Genomic DNA, 20,050 nt, shown 5'->3' with positions numbered 1-20,050 from the left:
AAGCAAAGATGTAAAAGGAAAGGTATTTGCATAGCACTTAGGTAAAAATCTTTCTTTGACTTTCTAAATTATTAAATATGCCATCTTCCCTATTACATCTTGGTTGATATTTAATGAAGACTGGTACTTCACCACAGCATTTTAGATTTCCGTTCTCCTATATTATAATATTTTAACAAAGAAAGACCTACTTCTACTTCAGCCTGTGAATTTCATTAATTAGCACTGAAACCACTTAAATCTATAGTGTTTAGATATCCCCACAGTAGCAGTGTGGCAGTACCTTTATTACAGCTTCAGCCTACAACAGGAGCCCACATCTAGGGAAATCTGCAGAAAAAGGGACAGCTGTTCCCTTATTAATAATTGAGAAATACTAATAACTCTAATATCTCTTGGCTGTCTCATCTATAATTTCTCCCCAAATGCCTTGCATTTGGATTAATATAATATTCCAAACTGCCAAGCTATTTAAAACACACCAGCAGTTTTCAGAAAGTCAGTCTAGACATGTCTGCCACTTTCCCTGTCCATCTTTTTCTCCTTGTAAAAGGTAAATACGATGGATTTGCTTCCAGAAATGTTCAAGTGGTTAGTATTGAAAATACTTTTTTTAAACTTTAAATAAAAATGAGATGTCTGTTGATAGCTCCAGGACAGGGTTCTGTGGTTATCAAATAAGCTGCCTTTTAAGGCAGCTCCTTTTAAAACTAAAACTTTTCTGTTGTAATGAGGACTAGTAGTACAGATTTGGTGACCTTTGTCATGCTTTGCCTCCACGCAGTGTGTCTCATCACACAATGTTTTATACAGACTCTCAAATGAAAATTTTTCTTTATATATACCTCAGGCTCCAGGTATATCTTAGAGCCATGTCCAAGTCGCAGGATAGGATAAAATATTATAGGCAGAAAAACTACAAACAAAGTTAAGGTATTTTAAAAATGCATTATTGGGCAATTTCTGTTCTGGCATCCTTAATACTTTGTTTTCCACCTTACAATAGAGCAGGGTATCAAAGCAGCTACTTTTTGCTTGGTTGATGCCCATCTCTAGGGCACGGCCAGTTTGTCAGTGGGGTTTCACTTGTGCCTGGCCTGCCATGGACCTGCCTTCTCCTCCAGCCTCGTTGTGTGCCAGAATAAGTGCCCACCTGCCCTCCTGGAGACGTCTCTGGGCTCTGGAATGAGTCCAGATAATGAATCTCGTGCTGGAGCAGATTACTGACCTCCCAGAAGGGCTGAGGAGTGAGGTTTCTGTCGGTGCTGACTCAGCACTGACAAATCAGGCTCCTGGGAGTCAATGCCACATGTGGCTCTCCTCAGGCAGTGCTGTCATCTAAAAGCTCTAGAATATGAAGACAAGCTACAGATCTGGATGTCTAGAGGAGTCCCTTGGTAGGAACATTTCAGAGCATCCTCTTCCAGTGGATATTGGCCACTTGCTTTAAGTAGTTCTGTCTGGAGTTGTCTGTACCTCCCAGCATTTGTTACACAAGCTGCTGTGTTGGAGTTCACTTCCCATGCAGTACCTTCAGCTGGTCTGATCTTTGTGCAGAATGTGCCAATAGTGCCAATGCTCCTATCTACTCTGTAATCACAGTTTACTTGCCAATATCCCACCCAGAATAAAATAGTACTTTGATCTGTATGTCCAATAGGAACTGAATTGGAGGAGTGTGTTCCTTTATACATCACTGGTAAGCAAAGATAAGCTGAGAATTCAGAAAATGTAAAAATCATTCATTGTCCAGCAGTAGTAGCAGTGGGTTTGGGGTATAGGCTGTAAGGATAAGCCCTTTCAAACCACTGCATCCACCATAAATAGAGAAGAAGGAATTGGGAGATTAAAGTGAGTTTTCTTTTTCTCTTAGTGTAGCAAACTCTTTGGTTATCTTGCATATGGAACCTAATGTTTCAGTGGGAAAAGAGGGCCTAGGAAGCTCTTCAGCCTTCTCATTTTATTTTGAGAAGCAGGAAGTTCATGTGTTAACTATTTCTAAATCCTCATTTGGTAAAATAGCAAGTGAGGAGTAGCTCTGCTGAAGATCAGCATTGCTTTATGAAGTACCCAGCTCACTTAAACTTGGCTTTAATACAAACTCCGGGAACTGTCCACAGCTTCTGTAGGGACAAGGTTTTGATTGTTTGCTGGGGAAAGATGTGTATCTCTTAATCTAATGATGGCAGTCTAAACAAAACAGTTACCTGCAGGCATTATCTTTTCTTCATTGTTTGTATTTGCTTGAAATAAAGATTTTTAAGACTTATGGCTTATAAACAACTGATACTCTTTTAAAAACATTTCAAGGAGACAGACCATTTATTTTGGAATTAATAGGGACTTTCAGGCTGTGGAAGCTAGCTGAGCATTGAAAATACAGGCTATATTTTGTGGGTATTGATACTGCCTTTTAAAACAAAATATTAGAAGTTACTTTTATATGCTGCAATATTTTCTAACACCTATGATGGTAAATTTAAGTGTATCTTCTGTTGTGAATTGCACTCTTTCCATTAGGCATTCCAGAATCTAAATTAAACATTCTCTGGGGTATCCAACAAGCTGGATGGTCATTTAGAAACTTGCTTCTGCAAGCACTTCTCTGTAGCTTGCTTTCATGCTGTGCTTATTTTCTCTCTTTTTTTCTTTAAATGCTCTTCTGTGCAAGTCAGTGCCATTCTGTGTTTTTACCAAGCTTTTTGAAAATGCTCAGGATGTCATTGCTGCTCCCAAAATTGGGACAGATAGTTCCTCCCAAAAAAACAAACAGAACTTCTGCCAGCACCTTTTTGTTCACACTTGCTGCTTTCTCTGAGAATGAAACCAATGAGATATAATTGGGGAGTTTTCACTCCAAGACATTTCATTCTCACAGTGTTAAAATTGGTATTGCAGACTTGGAACATGCAGTAGCTTATGCCAGAATGTATTCTTATTCCATTACTTGCTGTAAGAATATAAAGTATACATATCTGCAATAAACTATTAAAAAAATATAAAATACTTGCAATTCTAGTTTGAAGCCACTAGCTAAAACCCCTTCATCTTCCCTCCCCCACCCCCTTGTTGCTTTCTTCACTCCCTGCAGTGGTTTCTGGTGGGTGTCATTAGCAGCCACAAACTGTGTAAACCCAGTGCTTCAAAACACATGAAGATAATATTTTAATAACTGGTTAAAGTAGGGGGATTGTGAATTAAAATGACATACTAAAAGAAACTGCATGAGTTTGCTAGTAGTAGTTCTCTGTAACAACCAGTAAAATTACATTGACCTATTTTCTTTTCAATGAATTAGCTTCAGAAGAATATTGTGTTTGTACTGTTTTCTGTAACTTTCCATTGAAAAATAAGCAGTCTGGAAAGAATTTGTACTTTAAATGGCTCCTGAAGCCTTCCTGTGTTTCCCACTTTTACTTAGCCTCAGCTTGCAGCAGCTGAAAGTTCCCACAGTCAGGTTTTGGATAGAAGCCAGACCACTCTCCGCTGCACCCGCCTGCCACACACCACTGCTTTTTCCAGATACACACCAAAGAGTTAAGAAATCCTACTTTTATACCTCTCTCCGAAGATAAGACATTTAGGTCTTAATAAATTAGTGAAACATATTTGGGTGATTGATTTTAGCATTAAGCTTATGAGCTTAATAAGCTACACAGTAACTGATGATTTTGGGGTGCTTTTAACACTGGTTTAAGGTGATGCCATGATTCTGCCATGGGACTATTGGGGCAGGGGGTAGGGCTGGTGGAAATATCAGGTAAGAATTTTCCTATATTTAAACTTGTGCTGAAAAAGCTACCTGTGGTGTAACTCCTTATGAATGAGTGTCTTCTGACTCTAGTGGAATTCTTCACCCACTTGGTCAGTCTTGAATTCTTTACTGTCAGTGGATGTACACCTTTCTGCCTCACCTGTCCTGTGCCCTCTCCCCATCCCCACGACGTGCTGTTTCTGAAATACTGGCTTTGGCTTGGTTCTCTTAATGTTTTGCAACTTGGATTGAGCTTTGGGCACCCTACTGACCATGGACTTCATCTACACTCAATGTTATAGTTCTTGGAGAGGGGAAGCGGGAGGCAATTGGCTGTTGGCATAAAACTGTTTTGTTTTGTTTTGTTTTCTTTCCTTTTTTTTTTTTTTTTTTTTTTTTTCTTTTCTTGAAAGTCTGGGAAGAAGGCCGTCAAAGCAGTCCTGTGGGTTTCAGCGGATGGACTCAGAGTTGTAGATGAGAAAACAAAGGTTAGATTTCCCTGGGCAAAAGTTTTAAATCTCTCTATAACAATGTATGTGCTATTTCCTTAAATAGACAGCAATCTTTGTTACTGCAAATATTGGTATTTGAAAGGTAGACTGAAGTGTGTAGTTTAGTTTAATAATTTCTTGTTTTGTAAGCATATGTACACCTCCTAATTTTTTTCCCAGTTAATTCCACACTGCTCTCAAGACACATTTTGTAAAATGTGGCAGGTGTAGCACAAGCTTAGAATACTTTTTGTTGCATTTACTGCAATAAGCACTGGTTTCCCTGATATGTTCTGTTGGCAGTGAACTTGAAGAGTCCCTGGACTTCGTTCTGCACCACTGCAAAATTTTGCAATAGTAATGCATAGGCAAATTCTCATATATACAATTAATCAATATAATTTTCAGTGCATCCAAATCCTAGAATGGATCTGAATGAACAAGAGCTTCCAAAAATGAAATTAAGAGAGTAAATTAAATAGCGAGATTGTAGCTTCAGACTCAAACTAAATAGTAACTGCATATATCAAATTTAATAATCTTTAATATCAAAGATGTTGGTCTGAAGTGGAAAACTAATATATTTGTGCATGATTCTAGATTGTTTTAAATTTTTATTGTGAAATGACAGTTTTTATTATGAATTAGCACTTGGTGTACCACCAGGGCAGATGTGTCCAAGTAAGAGCAAATGATTCTTGGTTTTATGTAGGTGTAGGTAATTAGAAATAAGAGCTTTAATCTTACAAGTGCACTAGAATTTTAAAAGATGGCATGGCTATGAGAACAGTTTTAACTCTTGTCAATCTGAAATAGTTTATGTTCATATCAATTGACACTTACTTTTGTCAGCCTAAAAAATGATTTCTCCAAGCCAACACTGACAGACAGAGGTAATTCATATCCCTCTAGAGTGCAGCTGCCTGTCAAATATCTGCTTGTGGTTAGACTTCTCCAGGGCTGCTGCAGTGGTATGGCTCTTCAGAGCTAAAGTTGCTGCCTCTCAAGAATTCACTTTCGAATACAAACGTACTGATGTGAATGAATTCAGTCTACTGATTGCCTCATGTAAGAGTAATAATACATGTGTTATTTTTAGAAATGTTGCTGCATATATGTAATATTTTCAAATTGATTTTTAATAAGTTGTGCAGAGTCTGGAGGTAATTAAAAGTATAGGATTTAAAAATAAAATAAACTGTTGCCTCCTGGTGGTTGAATACATCAGCAGAGGTGCCAAGTACTAGTTACCAACCAAATGAAATAATTTGGAAAAAACTATTAAAAACTAATTTTTAATGAGTGTGGCATAATCTTTAACTGTGCTATCTCCTTTTTAGAAATGCTTCTCCCATCTGTGGGATTAAATAGGGAGCATTTGGTGCCTCTGGTGTTTTTCTCTTGCATCCCTGCATAGTTGACTGGGAGATGAGTTTCGCTTTGTGTAGCAGCTGCAAGACCTTTTTACTCTTGCAGACCTCTCCCCCAAGTTTCAGTGTTGTGTTTTAACACAGTGAAGACTTTCTGGTTGCAAGACTTTGGAGCTGCTGTAAAAATAAAATACCGTGTGCCTCCATAGTCTAGAGGAGAGCTCATAGGAATCCACTGGGTCCCTAAATTCTTAAGCAGTGCCTTAGCACACCTCTCCCAAAGATGGGTGGTGAAGAATGTCATCTCTTCTTTTTGTTTTGTGCTGGGAACAGATTTTGAATGATGACTGGTGACAAATAATTACAGACACACCAGGCTTATCCCCTTTTTTTAGTATAACTCATTTTGGTGCAGTTACACCTGACAGTGACTTGAGTTCAAGTGTTTGGCCATATTTCCTCACATTTCTTTTATTGTGGGGGGGGGATTTTTTCCCTCTAGGATCTTATAGTTGATCAGACAATAGAGAAGGTTTCTTTCTGCGCACCAGACAGGAACTTTGACCGGGCGTTCTCATACATCTGCCGAGATGGCACAACGAGACGCTGGATCTGCCACTGCTTTATGGCTGTGAAGGACACGGTAAGTTGAATATGGTGCGTGGCCAGCTCTCCCAGCTCTTAGCTAGAAGGGCAGAAAATTTGAGTGCATGGAACAGTGCAGTATGTTTTGACTCCGGCTGAGATATTATTTAGTCCTTGTAAATTATTTTAATTCTAATTCCCTGTATCTGAAATATTTGCCATCCCTCTGTCATGCCAACTTATGGAGAGAAATGCTGCTCAGCTTGTGTGTAAAAGGAGTGCAGTCAGCCTCAGATAATCTCCAGCAGAAGGGAACTACTCTTCTAAGAATAGACAGAAAATTTTCTCATTTGAAAATGTTTACAGTCAAAAACTGAAACAGCAATGACAGTTTTTTCCAGGATAAAATCATAGTGAGTAAATACAGACTCGTTGTGAATGCAGTGTCTTGTACGTGAGTGTTATCTTGAATGAAAAGTCATCTGAATGTTAAGAGATGGAGCTAAACTGAATTAAATTAGCATTCTATTTGTTTCTGAGTGACAACAATATTTTGAGTAGGTTTAAAATCAGTTTCTTGCTGTGTAGACTTAGGTAAGTTATTTAACTCCCTGATCTGACCTTTTCTTCTCTCTGCTGTTTGTTGAATCTTGCCTATATTGTAGAAAGTGCTTAAAGCCTCATGCAAATTCACTGCGTGAACTCCCCAGAGCTGCATGTTCAGAGTTCAATGGTACTGGATAATTTATAATTTTTCTTTAAACAATGAAGTCAGAAATTCCCAGTAAAACTTACATTAGAGCTGGAATATTTATGTTTTCATCTGTGAATAACAGGTCAATTCACTTACTGATGATGATAGATGAGTTCAGCTACTGGTAGCAGTAGTGGCTCTGATTTGACAGTAGCAGCTGTATCAGCTGGGTTGCTGGACTTCCTCAGACTTGAATTTCCTTTTTACAGTTATTGGATAGTGGATTCTTTTGACCTGGTGAATAATGGAAGTGTTTTTCATTAGGCACACCTAAATCTAACTTGTGCATTTGGGTCAGGACCAAGAGGTGTGAGTAGTCACCACTGTATTTTTAACTTTCACAGGTGCACACAAGAGTAGTGTCTCCCTGAGCTCTCTGTAAACTTTCTCCAAGACTATGCTTACCTGTGCTTTAGGCCTTACACCTTAAGACAGCTTCATGAGAGTTCCTGTGTGCACAGATGTATGTAGAGGGAAGGGATCAGTGCAGGCACGTTATTGCACTGGCATCTTAGTAGCAGTTGGAACTCAGCAGATCATCCAACAATCTCATTCATTCCTGGGCGGCCTTCTTGAACATGGCTTGTGCATTAGTAGTGGGTGTCTTTATGTACCAGGTTTAAGGCTGAAATACAATTAAAATAGTTTTCTTTAATGCCTTCATTAGATTGGTCTTGTAAAGGCAGGTTTTCAGTTTGTGATGCTTGAAGCACATGTATGTTTCTGTTCAGTCACTGTGTGATGCAATGCTGTCTTGTACAGGGGGAAAGGTTGAGTCACGCCGTGGGCTGTGCATTTGCAGCGTGCCTGGAGCGAAAGCAGAAGCGAGAGAAGGAGTGTGGAGTGACTGCCACCTTTGATGCCAGCAGAACCACATTCACTAGAGAGGGGTCATTCAGGGTCACTACAGCTACTGAACAAGCAGAGAGAGAGGAAATTATGAGACAGATGCCGGATGCTAAAGGTAAGGGATGCAATTTAAACGATCATCTGCAGTGAGCAGAACCAGCACTGAGGCCTGTGTGAGGATTGAAGCTTAGCAATGTCCTTAGAGCATTCTCTCTCTTGAACCTTACTATGTTCTAATCATATTCCCAGACCTTTGTCAGTTCACAAGATGAAAAATGCTCCCAAATTCACTCAGTATTTTCCCATGTCTTCTAGAAAAGGTGCAAGTGGCTTCATATGTGAATGCTGCTTCTGCTTTGTTTTGTCAGGCTGCTTTATGGCAGAGAACACAGTAGGTACCATACTAAAAGTCCTTATTAGAAAATTGTTAAAAAAATACAACAAGCTTGCCAGACACAAAGTAATCGTATATGTAGTCTAATGCTTGTGGTAAATGAACTGAAAATGACATGCATTTTTCTTAGAAAAGAAAATATTTTTATCTTGATTTTTAAGGCAGGTTACAGAGTGTATGTATACAGCTGTACTGCATGGGGGAAGAACAGATCAATCACAGAGTGCTTTCCAAAAAAATCCAGAATAACCACTCCCTCCCCATAAAATACACAGGTGTTGGACTATTAATTACATTCAAAATTAGTGACTAACTGATTTGAGAGGAGATAAAGTGTTCTGAAATTAGGTGAAAGTAGAACTTCTTACTCAAGTTTTATTACAAGGCCTGTAGTTCTACAGCTAACAAAAAATAAAGTATTATAAATAGTGTTTATCACCTGCTTCACAGTAAAGTCAGACTTTTGTTTCAGAGGATTTCACAGCAGGTTTTATACTGCCCCTTGATTGTAAAACTTTAATCTTCATTTTCAGCATCCATCTGTTTGTTTCCATACATTAGTTTCAGAATGTGCTAAATGAAGCTTAAACACAAGGCCTTTGTTACTTGAGGGCATGAGTCAAAGTCTTGACTCAATGAAGGTGTGTGAAATCCTTTCCAAGAAAGACTGATTAGAAAAATTTCACTTGAATGAGCAGCTGCAACTCATGGGTACTGAAGCTTACAAGACAACATAATTAGTTCCTCCTACCATTCCAGCTCCTCAGAAATCTCTAGTCTGACTCCTCTCTTTACCAGACTTTTAGTTATTCTGCTGATGTGTCAAAAAAAAAAGGCATTGCTTTTTCTAAAATATTTGGAAAACAGCGTAGATAAAATGAGAGTTCATACCAGGATAGTCTTTTACTTTTGTCTTTCTGTGTTGATGGAGCTGTGTTTGTTGCCCCCAAAGCCAATTCATTTATGAGTGAAAAAGAGTTTTCCTAGAGGTAGAAAAATCTCCCCATTGCAATTCTAATCATAAGTGTCATCATTTAAACAAATCTTAATCCTACATTTCTGCCATTAGGCCTGTCTGACAGGAGCATTGTGGTGCTATGCAAAGCCCTGCAAAATGAAGCAGCTGACTTTACGTTGGAGGAGCTTCCACTGCAACTAACTCATGATTGAGTAGTAACATTGCAGCTAAATTCAGTACAGAAGTGACGCAGGAACTCCTCGCAAATGTGTCTGGTGTTAGCAAGGCCTGTCAGCTCAGAGGCTGAATCTGCCTTGCAGCACATTCCCCTCTACCTGTAATGTATTTCCTGCAGGAGCTGGGAGCTGCAGCCCAGCCTCTTAAGTGCTGCTGCTACCTTTGGCCTGCTAGAGCTTGTGCAGTGTGTTTGGCTGCTGCTGCTGATTCTGCAGGGCTGGGAGGGTGGTTTTTAAAAGAAGGTCCTGGAGCTGCATTCTGTTCCCTGCTGCTGCAAAGTTGTGCTGCCCTAAGTCACTTAATACAGTTGGTAGTAATATTTTTGTCCATGGTTCTGTGTGAGGCAAAGTAAAGGTCTCAAATACACAATACCTTTTTCAGTCTTAGCCATAAATAAATTACAAGTATTTCTTGAGCTGGGATCTCAGGAGCAGCTAGAAAGAATACAGATGTAAGGCCATCTTTTCTAGGGAGTGGCTTGCCTTAGAAAGCTGTGGGGCTTGGGTATGTGTCAGGTGATGTGGTGAAGACAATGGAGGTATACAGAAATTGTGTTTCTGCTGTGCTATTAGAAACTCATTTGCAAGAGTACTAGTTATGCAAATTCCTGCAATTTCTCTTTTCAAAACAAATGGGAGTACAGGTAGGCAGCTGAACAGTACTTCACTTTACTCTTCTAACCTCACCCTGTTTCCTCCAGCAGTTGAAACAGAAGTGAAAACAGTAGCACCAGGTGCTGCACCAAACAATACTGCTCCCTCTTCTGGCTCACCAACCTCTCCTACTGCTGAAGTTGCTGCCTCTCTGGATAAAGAAATGAGCAACCCCCACGCTATCCCACGGCGGCACGCCCCCATAGAACAGCTTGCCAGGCAAGGGTCTTTCAGGGGCTTCCCCGCCCTCAGCCAGAAGATGTCTCCTTTTAAACGCCAGTTGTCTTTGCGAATAAATGAGCTGCCTTCAACAGTGCAAAGGAAGACTGATTTCCCCATGAAAAACTCAGGTAAAACCAAATGGTTCCAGTGAAACATTGCCTTAAATAGTATCTTTCTTTCTTTTCTGTGGCTTCAAGTAACTCCTTATGTTGCAGTAAATCCTTCTTCTGCCTCATGTTGATCATCTATCATGAACAAACATCACCATGACCGAAAATTTCTGCTTTGGGAATAGGCACGAATTTCAAATGTGGGGTTCACATGCAGAAAACAGTCTTAATTGCTATCTGAAGTACTGGAGCACAGCTTGAAGTGTTCCAGGAATGGGTGTTGGTGAATTAATAGATTTTGGCTCTTCCCTCTGAGTCACTGAACCAGTTCTTCCACTTACTGTCAGGGCATCCTGAGACACAAATCCCTTCAAGGCCTTAACCACTTGTCTTGGGATCATGTGATGCTCTTCTCTAGTCTGTCCTTCTGCCTGTCTGAATTCTTTTTGAGAGCAATGAAATTGTATTAAGAGAACCTACCTGTTTAGGTGGTACAGCTGGCTGTATCAGTATTACGTGGTACAGTTTTCACATGATGATGGTGGGGTTTTCTAAAAGTCATCCCAACATAAACTCTCGGGGTGCTCATTACCTTGGCATAATGTCCTTGAGTTCCCATAGCTAGGTGTTACCCTTCAGGCCAGCTGTACTCTCACTTGGCAACAGAGTTGGTTTTAGGGTTCTAAGCTTTGAAGTAAAAATTAGTGTGGCAAAGGCAAACCCAACAAAAATACTTAATCTGACTTCTTTCATAATCCTTCTTTAGTGACCTGTGCTTTAAGACCAGCACTGAGCCAATCAGTTTTACAGTAATAGTGCACTGCGCAGTAGTGATAGTCACTGAGCACACCACAACCTCAATTTTTCATGATTCAGAACATTTCTGATGCATGTTCCCATATATGCCGCTGCCAGTGCTGCTTACTGTCCCACTGCATGCACTGTATTGGAATATCCCTCAAAGAATCAATTTTTGGGCATGCCTCCCCCTGAATTTTAGATCTGGTGCATGTTGTGTGCAGACATTTTATGTTTCTTACACTATTTTGTGCTTGATTATGCCTGCTCATATCAGTTCTGTGCAATGACGGGACTGATGATTGGTACTTTTGGAAAACACTGCCATTAGTAATAATGAGAACATCTGGTAAGCTGGCAGCTTTATTCCAGATGTTACATTATCCACATGGTACTGATGCTTTGTTTAAAACTGAGCATCCATTTTATCTGAGCATTCAGCTTTTGCTTTTATGATTCTAGCACAGGAACTGGGGATTTCAGCTAGCACCAACCTGGGACAATCAACACTAACTCTAGACTGAACTGCCACTGTGCATTGCTGTCAGTACATTTAAAGTTCATCTGGTTACTGTACAAATATGTTGTTGGAACACTTAAATCTATCATAAGTATTTTCATTTCACAGAATGCCAAATCTTAAGAGCCAAACCCTTGAGAAGTTTAGCACTTTAATACTGAAAGATTTAGATCTCTACTTAAACTGTAGAAAACCCTTTTTATTTCCTGATACAAGCATCCTTTAAATCTGGAACAGTGATCTCCTTGCCCTCTTGACTTAAGCACAAAATACATTAATGTGGTGTTCTATTTCAGGCCAGATCTTCAACACTAAAGTAAAAAAAAAAAAAAGCTGTCATGCCAATCAGTAGCAAGAACATGTAGGACATAAGGGAACTAATTATATTTCAGTTTCACATTGGTAGTTGTAAATTGTTTCTGTATCCTTTAAACTTCCAATTTAATGAATTCTGTTTACATTTTAGTCCCAGAGGTAGAAGGGGAAACAGACAGCATTAGTGCCCTGTGCTCTCAGATCACCAGTGCTTTCAGCACACCATCAGAAGATCCTTTCTCTTCGGCCCCCATGACAAAACCAGTGACAGTAGTTGCACCACAGTCTCCTGCCTTTCAAGGTTTGTGATTTCTTTGGGTGCTGGATGAGGCTTGAATGCACATAATGTTGCTTTCTAGTAACACATGGTCTTAATTTCTTGTGCAAGTTGTGCAAGTCCTGTTACCAGTATTTTGGGTGAATGCATCCTGCTTTATTCATCTTGTCTGTTTAATTTTTTGTGGTTTTGTTTTTAACAATAAGTTCATGTACCTACCACACGATAGATACCTCTAAAAGGGACTGGCTTTGAAGTAATGGCTATTTTATCATTCTGCCTCCTGAACTGCATAGGAGTGTGTCATAGGAACCAAATCTCACAAGGGAAGGGATTTTGTGCCACCACAATTACTGTTTTTCACACAAATTCTTAGATGAGGTGTGGAAAAATGCCAGCTATAGAACTCATAGCAGCCATTGATATTCATTTCACTGCTATGCTTTTATAGAAGTTGTGTGAAAAAAGAACTCCATGTTAAATGTAGTTATTGTTACTTTGTATCTACAAAGCGTTCTTTTTAATCTAAAATTAACTGTACAATTACTACTGGTGAGCCATATCTCTTCCTTAAAGAAACAACAAATGTAACTTCAGTCAGTCATCAGAACTCAAGGCCTCCTAACAGACATCAAAATCCACCATCCCATGATTCTCTTAACAAGTGTTGGCTTGGTGAAATGAAATTTACTACCTTTATTGACTGTCAGTCCAGTTTGGCTAATTACACAAACTCCTGTCATGTGGAAGTGTCTAAAAGTGTTGTATGTTGATAGGTATGACCTGGCCCACTAATACTCCAGTCATGCGCATGCCTTGCATGAATTAATCGCACTGATGTTGTCTGCTCCCATTTTAGTTAATGGCACTGCCTCTGCCTTCTGTGTGCTTGCTGCTAAACCATCCCAAGCTGCTGTAGTGTCCACAGCTATGCCAGTTCGTGAAACCAATCCTTGGGCTCATGCTCCTGCTGCTAATACTGGAGCTGCAGCCGTGGTCGCTGGTAAGACTGGAAGTAGATCCGGTGCATTGCTATAAGAACTTGGATCAAAAGCATAATTGAGCCCCTGAGACAATTGTCAGTGCCACTTAATGGCAAGTGGAAGGAACAGGAACAAAAGCCGGAAGTAGTAGCGTTTTGCACGAGTGGATGGAGGGAAGCGATGAACTTGCTGGTGCTAGGTCTGTAACCTGGACTGATTCTTATTTTGGCAGCATTTTATAAAATCAGTGCTTAAGAAGGAAGTAATGAAGTTGTATGCAAGTTTGTGTGTATAAAAGGGAAAGAATCTATGTGTACCCAAAATAATTTTTGTGTGTTCTTCTCAGTAATGTACATAAGGATTGTATGTACGTAATGTACATAGGAATTAAGTTGGTTGCTTAAAGGCTTAGAGGTTAATTTCTTATGTTTAGTAAGTTTAGTCTGTCCCTCCAGGCCTTGTCTGCACTGTGTAAGGTGAAATGGTCACCCATGTGGGCACATGTGCTAGAAGGCTGCAATCTGAGTTACTTCATTTCATGGTGTAAGTGCCACTCCATGAGAGAAACTTTGCTAGTGAAACAGTAGGTTCTGCTAGTCCTTGTAAAAGCACCAGACTTTGTCTTTAGAACAGTTTCTTAGACCTTTGTGCTCCAAGTCCACCAGTCCTGAGCTGTGCATTCAGAAACTGATACTCCCCAGTTAGGGGGATTAGTGATTATGGACTAGATCATTGCCACCAAGTTATGAGTGCAGGCCAGCAGCTTTCCTGTGTACCCTAAAGTCTTAGATGTCTGCTATGAAGAAGAAACCCCATAAATCTGCACTTTAGTGAAGAAGCTCTTACCTACGTCATCTTGACAAATGTCTTCCTAGAACAGAACAGTACAGTGGATGCATAAAGATGCACATCCAATGGTGGGAGCATCTTTCAGTCATGTCAGGAGGAGGCCTGTATGTTCTTGTGTACACTCTCCAGTCTTTCTAACCAATAAAAGGATGAGGAGTGGAAATATTAGTGACTTGCCCATGCTTTCCTTCCCAGGCACCGAATGGAGCAGCACCTCCTCAGGTGCAGCCTCACCAAGTCTCTTCCAAGGAAATCACAGACGTACTCCCTCAGAGGCAGACCGCTGGTTGGAAGAGGTCTCAAAGACTGTCAGAGCCCAACAGCAGCCAACCTCAGCCCCAGCCCCACAGCCACTGCTCCAGCCTCCTCCAGCCGCTCCAGCCTCCCAGTCAGCACCAGCCTTCCCAGTCAGCACCTTCATTGCGCCTCAGCCTGTGCCGGTGGGCGTGGTACCGCCCATGCAGCCAGCATTTATTCCTGCTCAGCCCTATGGTGTAGCAAATGGGATGACCTATGCAGCCCCAAGTGTCCCTGTGGTTGGGATCACGCCTTCCCAGATGGTGGCCAACGTCTTTGGTACTGCCAGCCACACTCCAGCAGCCCACCCGCATCAGTCCCCCAGCCTGGTGAAGCAGCAGTCGGCCCCTCAGTACGACAGCAGCAGCAGCAGCGCCACTGCCAGCCCCTTCTTCCACCCGCCCGCGCAGCACAACGGCTCCGCCGCCTTCAACGGCGTGGAGGGCGGCAAATGGGCTGCCGAGGACAAGCATTCGCAGCCCCCCGCGCCCGCCCCGCAGGTCGACCCCTTTGAGGCGCAGTGGGCAGCTCTGGAGGGCAAGGCAAAGCAGCGCACCAACCCCTCCCCCACCAACCCCTTCTCCAGTGACCTACAGAAGACATTCGAGATCGAACTTTAAGCGGTCCTGTGGGGGGCAGATAAATTGTACATTAGGCTAGAGGGATAAAGGGAGCAGAGGGGACTGTTTCTGATCAGTTTGCTTTGATAATCCCAACGGTCCCTTCAAACAAAAATGGCTTAGAAAGAGGGAGCAATTATGGGGAGGATGGAAACACACAGAGAATTTAATGTGCAGTTCTTAAAAGGAATCCTGGAGCCACCCCGGTCTGCATTCCCTCCTCTCTTGGAAAGCTGGAAGTCAAATGGAGCGAAAAAAGGCACCCAGTCCCAAAGCCTGTTCTGCAGAAACATCAATCATCTCACAGAAAGGAAGGCAGATGTTTGTACCTGTGTCCTCCTGATGCCCTGCAAGCCCTGGATGTTCCCCCTCAGGGAAAAATTGGGTAGGGTGGTGGGTGGATATGGGTGAGATGTTATCACCTTAGCAAAAGCTAGGTTCGTGGAAAAAGTTGAGCTTCCATTTTGAGTAACAAAGTGAATATTATATGTAAAGAATAAAGTAAAGCCAAAATCTTTATTTTTATGCATTTAGAATATTTTAAATAGTTGGATATTAAAAGCTGTATGAGTTGTAAGTAATCTTGCCAAAGGTTAAAAAACAAGGGGGTTGGATGTAAGAAATTGTACATAAGATTGATTTATCGCTGATTCTTATAGTAAGTAATATTGGGGGGGTGGAAAAAGGGGCTCTAGCTTGTTCTTGTATCTGTTCATTGTAAGTAGCATATTGCAACAACAATCACAACCAATAAGTCATTATATCGTAGTTTTAAATAAAGAAAATTAAAGAACAGTATTGTCATGGTTTGAAAACCATGGGGAGAATTTACTGTTTTTTATTGGAATCAGTCTACATATTCTATATAGTATGGATTTTTTTTCCTTTCATATATTGCTGCAGTTTCTTTGTCTTAATCTATCGGTTCTAACACTACTGTGACAACTTACTGTCATCATATCTACATCCTAGGGCTGCCTGGGAAACCATTTTATGTTTGTCTGTCAATAGTTCTTAGAGTTTTTTAACTTTGGTTTTATTTTTTCCCATTGATTCGTGAAACCTTGTGGTTAAGGCTGCAACCGGTCCAGGTTCTGCCTCTGGTGACTTGTGAAAACCATCTCATTTTAACTTTACTTTTAAACTTTGGCCTTACAAGCAAATGTAAGTTATATATATTTGTACTGATGATTTATAATCTGCTTTAACAGAAATAAATGTTGGTGGTAGAAGCACTGTCTGTGAGGGACTTATTTCCCACCCTAATTCAGTTTCAGCATCTGCCCTTCTGGGTATCTTCTGTCGTGTAAGATGGATGTGGATGAGCACTGCTTGCCGACCTAGCAGCTTAAGAATAATATCTTAACACCTCTCATTTTCTACAACCTGTTAGGTTGCATTGAACTTTAAAACTGAATTTCAAAATAGCCTTGTGATGCATAAACACTTAAAGCTCTAAAATAGAGGCCTTTACTGAAAGCATCAGATTCTGGGTTTGCAAGGTTTGTATTTTCTATCACTGAATATTTACAAAGAGACAATTCAGTAACATTCAGTAATGGCAAAAAGGAAAAGTCTTTCTTTCCCCTATTGTTAAAAAGAGCCATATGTCCTTCCAGCGAGTTGATATCTAACCTGTTACTGTGACTTACCACATTCTTATGGGCACCACGTTAGTTTAGACACAAGGAAAAAAGTCAGACTCCCTAAGCTGAAGGGGAAGAAACACTCCCTTTGTCAGCCCTCAGATTTGAGCTTGCCAGCAGTTTCTATTTCTAGGCAAGTACAGCGAGTCTTATAGTGACAGTCTAGAAAACTACAACTTGTGACATTACAGATAATCTTACCTGTGTTCAGTATGGTATGAATAGTAATGCAAACACTCCCTATCGGATTTGAGTTGGTGTCAATGCTTTTTTCAGATTTCAAAAACCAAACAAGTATTTACAGACATTTATAGTAGGAAAGAAAGCAGTTAGTTATGTATCTTTCACAGTAAGGGCCCCAAGATCAGGCTGAAAATAGCCCAGTATAGCTACACCCTTCTCCTGCCCTGGACATAAGCACTTCCTACAACCCATTGTTTAGGGAAGAAAATGAACGTCTTGATTCTCACATAAAAAAAGTAAACCTTGAGTAGGTGGTTAAGTGGTACTACAGAGAGGGAGAAGCTGATCTTGTCAGAATAAATGCAAAGATCCTTTAATTAACTTGATGGCATGGATTTACAGCAGGGAGCTGCATGCCTGTCAAGCCCACCCTTACTGCCATGGTTGTGCAGCTGAAAGGAGGTCACTGTAAACGCTCCACTAGCCAGAGCACTTCCAGTGTTAAAGTCCTGCCCATCATCAGGTAGGAGGCTGTTACAGCCCCCAGGAATCCGGAGAAAGCACTTCCTGGCCCCATCTTACATAACCACAGAGTTTAAATGACAGCTGACTACAGAGAATATTTAAATATTCTAAAAATAGAGCCTCTGGCATCTTAGAAAGGGATTTTACAGAACTGGCTACTTACTCTGGAACAAAAGGGTCTGACACATCCACAATCCATTTCCAACCATGCTCCTGAGCAGAGCCTGACTACCCCTTGATGCCACACATGGAACAGAGAGGGCTTCAAAATGACTGGAATTTACAGAGTCTCTGATTAGTCCCTGGTCTCTGGCAAAAATCATATCATATACTAAAATGGTAAAATATCCCATACAGACACACAGAGAAAAAGGTGCTGGCCTGAGATGTTAAATGGAAAAACATGTACAAACACAACTGGATATTTTCAGGACCATCTCATTGTTCTTAAATATCCAATTATTTCAAACCTTATACTGTAATGCCTGCCCTGCAGTCCAGTAGAGGAAATTTCCCCTAATCAAATTAAAGGGTCTTAAATGCAAAATAAGTATTTTTGTCTTTCCTAGCAAACAGAATCTATCAGACCACAGAAGGACCCAGCCCCAAATAGCTGTGACTGTCACCTGTCTCTCCTGTACTGGATTGCTTGTAGACTTTTCTGTTTGTTCACATCCTAGAGCAGTGTGTCCAGTCTTGAACCATACCTGTGCTGATGAGAGTACAGCCATTGGGTCAGTGATTCTTATCTTTAGGTCCATGTGAACTGATTTACTGGGTTTAGAGTACAAACCAGTTCTAGGCTGCCAACCCTGGCAATTTACACCTGAGTTTTGCTGCTGACCTGATGGGTCCTGAGTCAGGAGTGAAGGAGAGGAGAGTGGTGTGAGCACAGTGCTGATTTAGCTGCATTTCTTAAAAAAACTTAAAGTAACACAAGTAGAAGACAAAAGTAAAAAGAACCCAATCCTCCATTCCCCCAACCAAAACATCAATATCTACACACCAGTTTATACCTACATCTATGCAAATAATACATGGGTAATGTTGCTAATAATTATGATCAACCCATCCAAGTCTAGAATGAGGAAGAAGGGGACTGTCAAGGCTGATGCTAGGGTAGAACAGTAGTGTGGAGGCTGTAAAAAAATCCTTTTGCTCAAAAGTAATTCCATTTTGAGATACTGAAGATACCCAAGGCCTTTCCTGGTTTAACATGATATAATATAATCTCACCTCCCCACCCCTTATGCCTGAGATTTTCAGAGCCCCAGATGCACACTTGTTGCCAGTCCATTTTGGTCTTGAAATAAAGGATGCTTTTCAGCTACAGCTGCTCTGCATCTGGAAGTCCTAACTTGTTAGCCTGTAGCAGCAGGCCTCAGCCCAGGCCACATGCAGAGCCAGGCTTTTCTGGCTTTAACTGAGACTAGAGCAGATCCTTGGGAGGCTTGTTCTGGCAAGTGAAATGCCCCTACACATGTATTTCTGTGTGTTTATTATTAGCCCCTGCCCAAACTCAGCATGTCAGAACTGCACAGTTCTGGCTCAGGGGAAAAAGATTACCTGCTGAGCCTTCCTAGAATGCTGTTTAAACTGCAGCATCTCAGAACAGGTAAGAGTGTTGGTATATTCACCTAAATTACCCCTAGTGTTCAGGAAGGGCTCAAAGTAGTTTTTCTATTTGTCTTAAGCTTTATGTGAAGCCTTGCTTCTGCATTTCACTCCAAAGCTGATTGCAGTCAAGTAGAAACCAAACTGACCCTAATAGAAATTTGTCTAAGGTCTGCTGGAATAAAACAGCTACAGTATCATGACATTACAACTGCATCCTGAGAGCCAGTAATCTCCTAGGACCTGAATGCTAATTTTATATGCATCAAGCTGTTTCTCATGGCCAGAGTCCTTTACATTTAGATGGAAAGTGCTCCCCAGGAGCACTTGTTCAGCAATGCTCATTGGAGGAACAAATGTTCATGGCTCATTAGTGCTTCAGTTGAAATGGTTCAGGCCCATCTTCAAACACTTCAGAGATTATGTATTTAAGAGCACTACTCTCTTGCTTGTATGAAGAATTGGTCTCTCCCTCTTTCATGCTGGTCATCTGCCTTCTCTAGTCACATCATCCTCACATCCCTACTATCATCTTATTTCTGTGAATGACAGCAGCTACTTTTAAGAGATGGATTAGGTACAGCAAGGCATACAGGGGAAAAGGAGTTTACAGTAAACCTGAGGGTGATGGGTCTCCCACCTTTGAGCATTTACACTCACTACACGCTGTTCAATTCACCCTCTTGGGCTTTCCAGCAGGGCAGAGTTCCTAGAACTGTCCCATGCAGTAAAAGAACAGAGTTGAGACCTCCAGTCTTGTCATTGGTCACCGTGGCTGTGGTGGTGGCTGTCATCCACGGGGGTGCGGGGGGCTGCCCTGGGGGCGGTGGCGAGCGCAGCTGGCGCAGCAGAAGCTGGAATAGTACTCGTTACCACAGAGCTGGGCCTGCAGGATCAGGTCACAGTTGGCAAGGTGGGGCTGGTCCACACACTCTCTGCTCGGGTCCACAATGTGACTCACAGTAGCTGTAGCCAAGCAAAGGGGGAATCAGCTGTAAATTTTTCCTCAGATTGCTATTCCCTCCCAAAAGACACAGCACGTTCCT

At 41.2% G+C, this 20,050-nt stretch overlaps 2 protein-coding genes across 17 annotated transcripts in view; one reads left to right on the top strand and one right to left on the bottom strand.

Annotated features, from left to right (window-relative positions):
* The window catches only part of NUMB (NUMB endocytic adaptor protein), a 90,633-nt gene extending 74,365 nt beyond the window's left edge, over positions 1–16,268 (top strand). For 8 of the 16 annotated variants that reach the window (XM_053945119.1, XM_053945126.1, XM_053945118.1 and 5 more), the window contains 7 exons: positions 4,168–4,242; positions 6,118–6,258; positions 7,717–7,918; positions 10,093–10,395; positions 12,162–12,311; positions 13,147–13,290; positions 14,315–16,268. In XM_053945119.1, the coding sequence (XP_053801094.1) occupies positions 4,168–4,242; positions 6,118–6,258; positions 7,717–7,918; positions 10,093–10,395; positions 12,162–12,311; positions 13,147–13,290; positions 14,315–15,036 (1,737 nt within the window). In that variant the 3' untranslated portion in view covers positions 15,037–16,268. The remainder of the gene's footprint in view (positions 1–4,167; positions 4,243–6,117; positions 6,259–7,716; positions 7,919–10,092; positions 10,396–12,161; positions 12,312–13,146; positions 13,291–14,314) is intronic. The other 8 variants (XM_053945129.1, XM_053945131.1, XM_053945132.1 and 5 more) reach the window with 4 other exon arrangements.
* The window catches only part of PAPLN (papilin, proteoglycan like sulfated glycoprotein), a 62,254-nt gene continuing 57,737 nt past the window's right edge, over positions 15,534–20,050 (bottom strand). The window contains 1 exon segment of the mRNA XM_053945112.1: positions 15,534–19,970. Coding sequence (XP_053801087.1) covers positions 19,795–19,970 — 176 coding nt within the window. The 3' untranslated portion in view covers positions 15,534–19,794.

The sequence above is a fragment of the Vidua chalybeata genome, chromosome 6, assembly GCF_026979565.1.
Source record: "Vidua chalybeata isolate OUT-0048 chromosome 6, bVidCha1 merged haplotype, whole genome shotgun sequence".
Lineage (NCBI taxonomy): Eukaryota > Metazoa > Chordata > Aves > Passeriformes > Viduidae > Vidua > Vidua chalybeata.
This window is presented reverse-complemented; position numbering and strand designations above follow the sequence as displayed.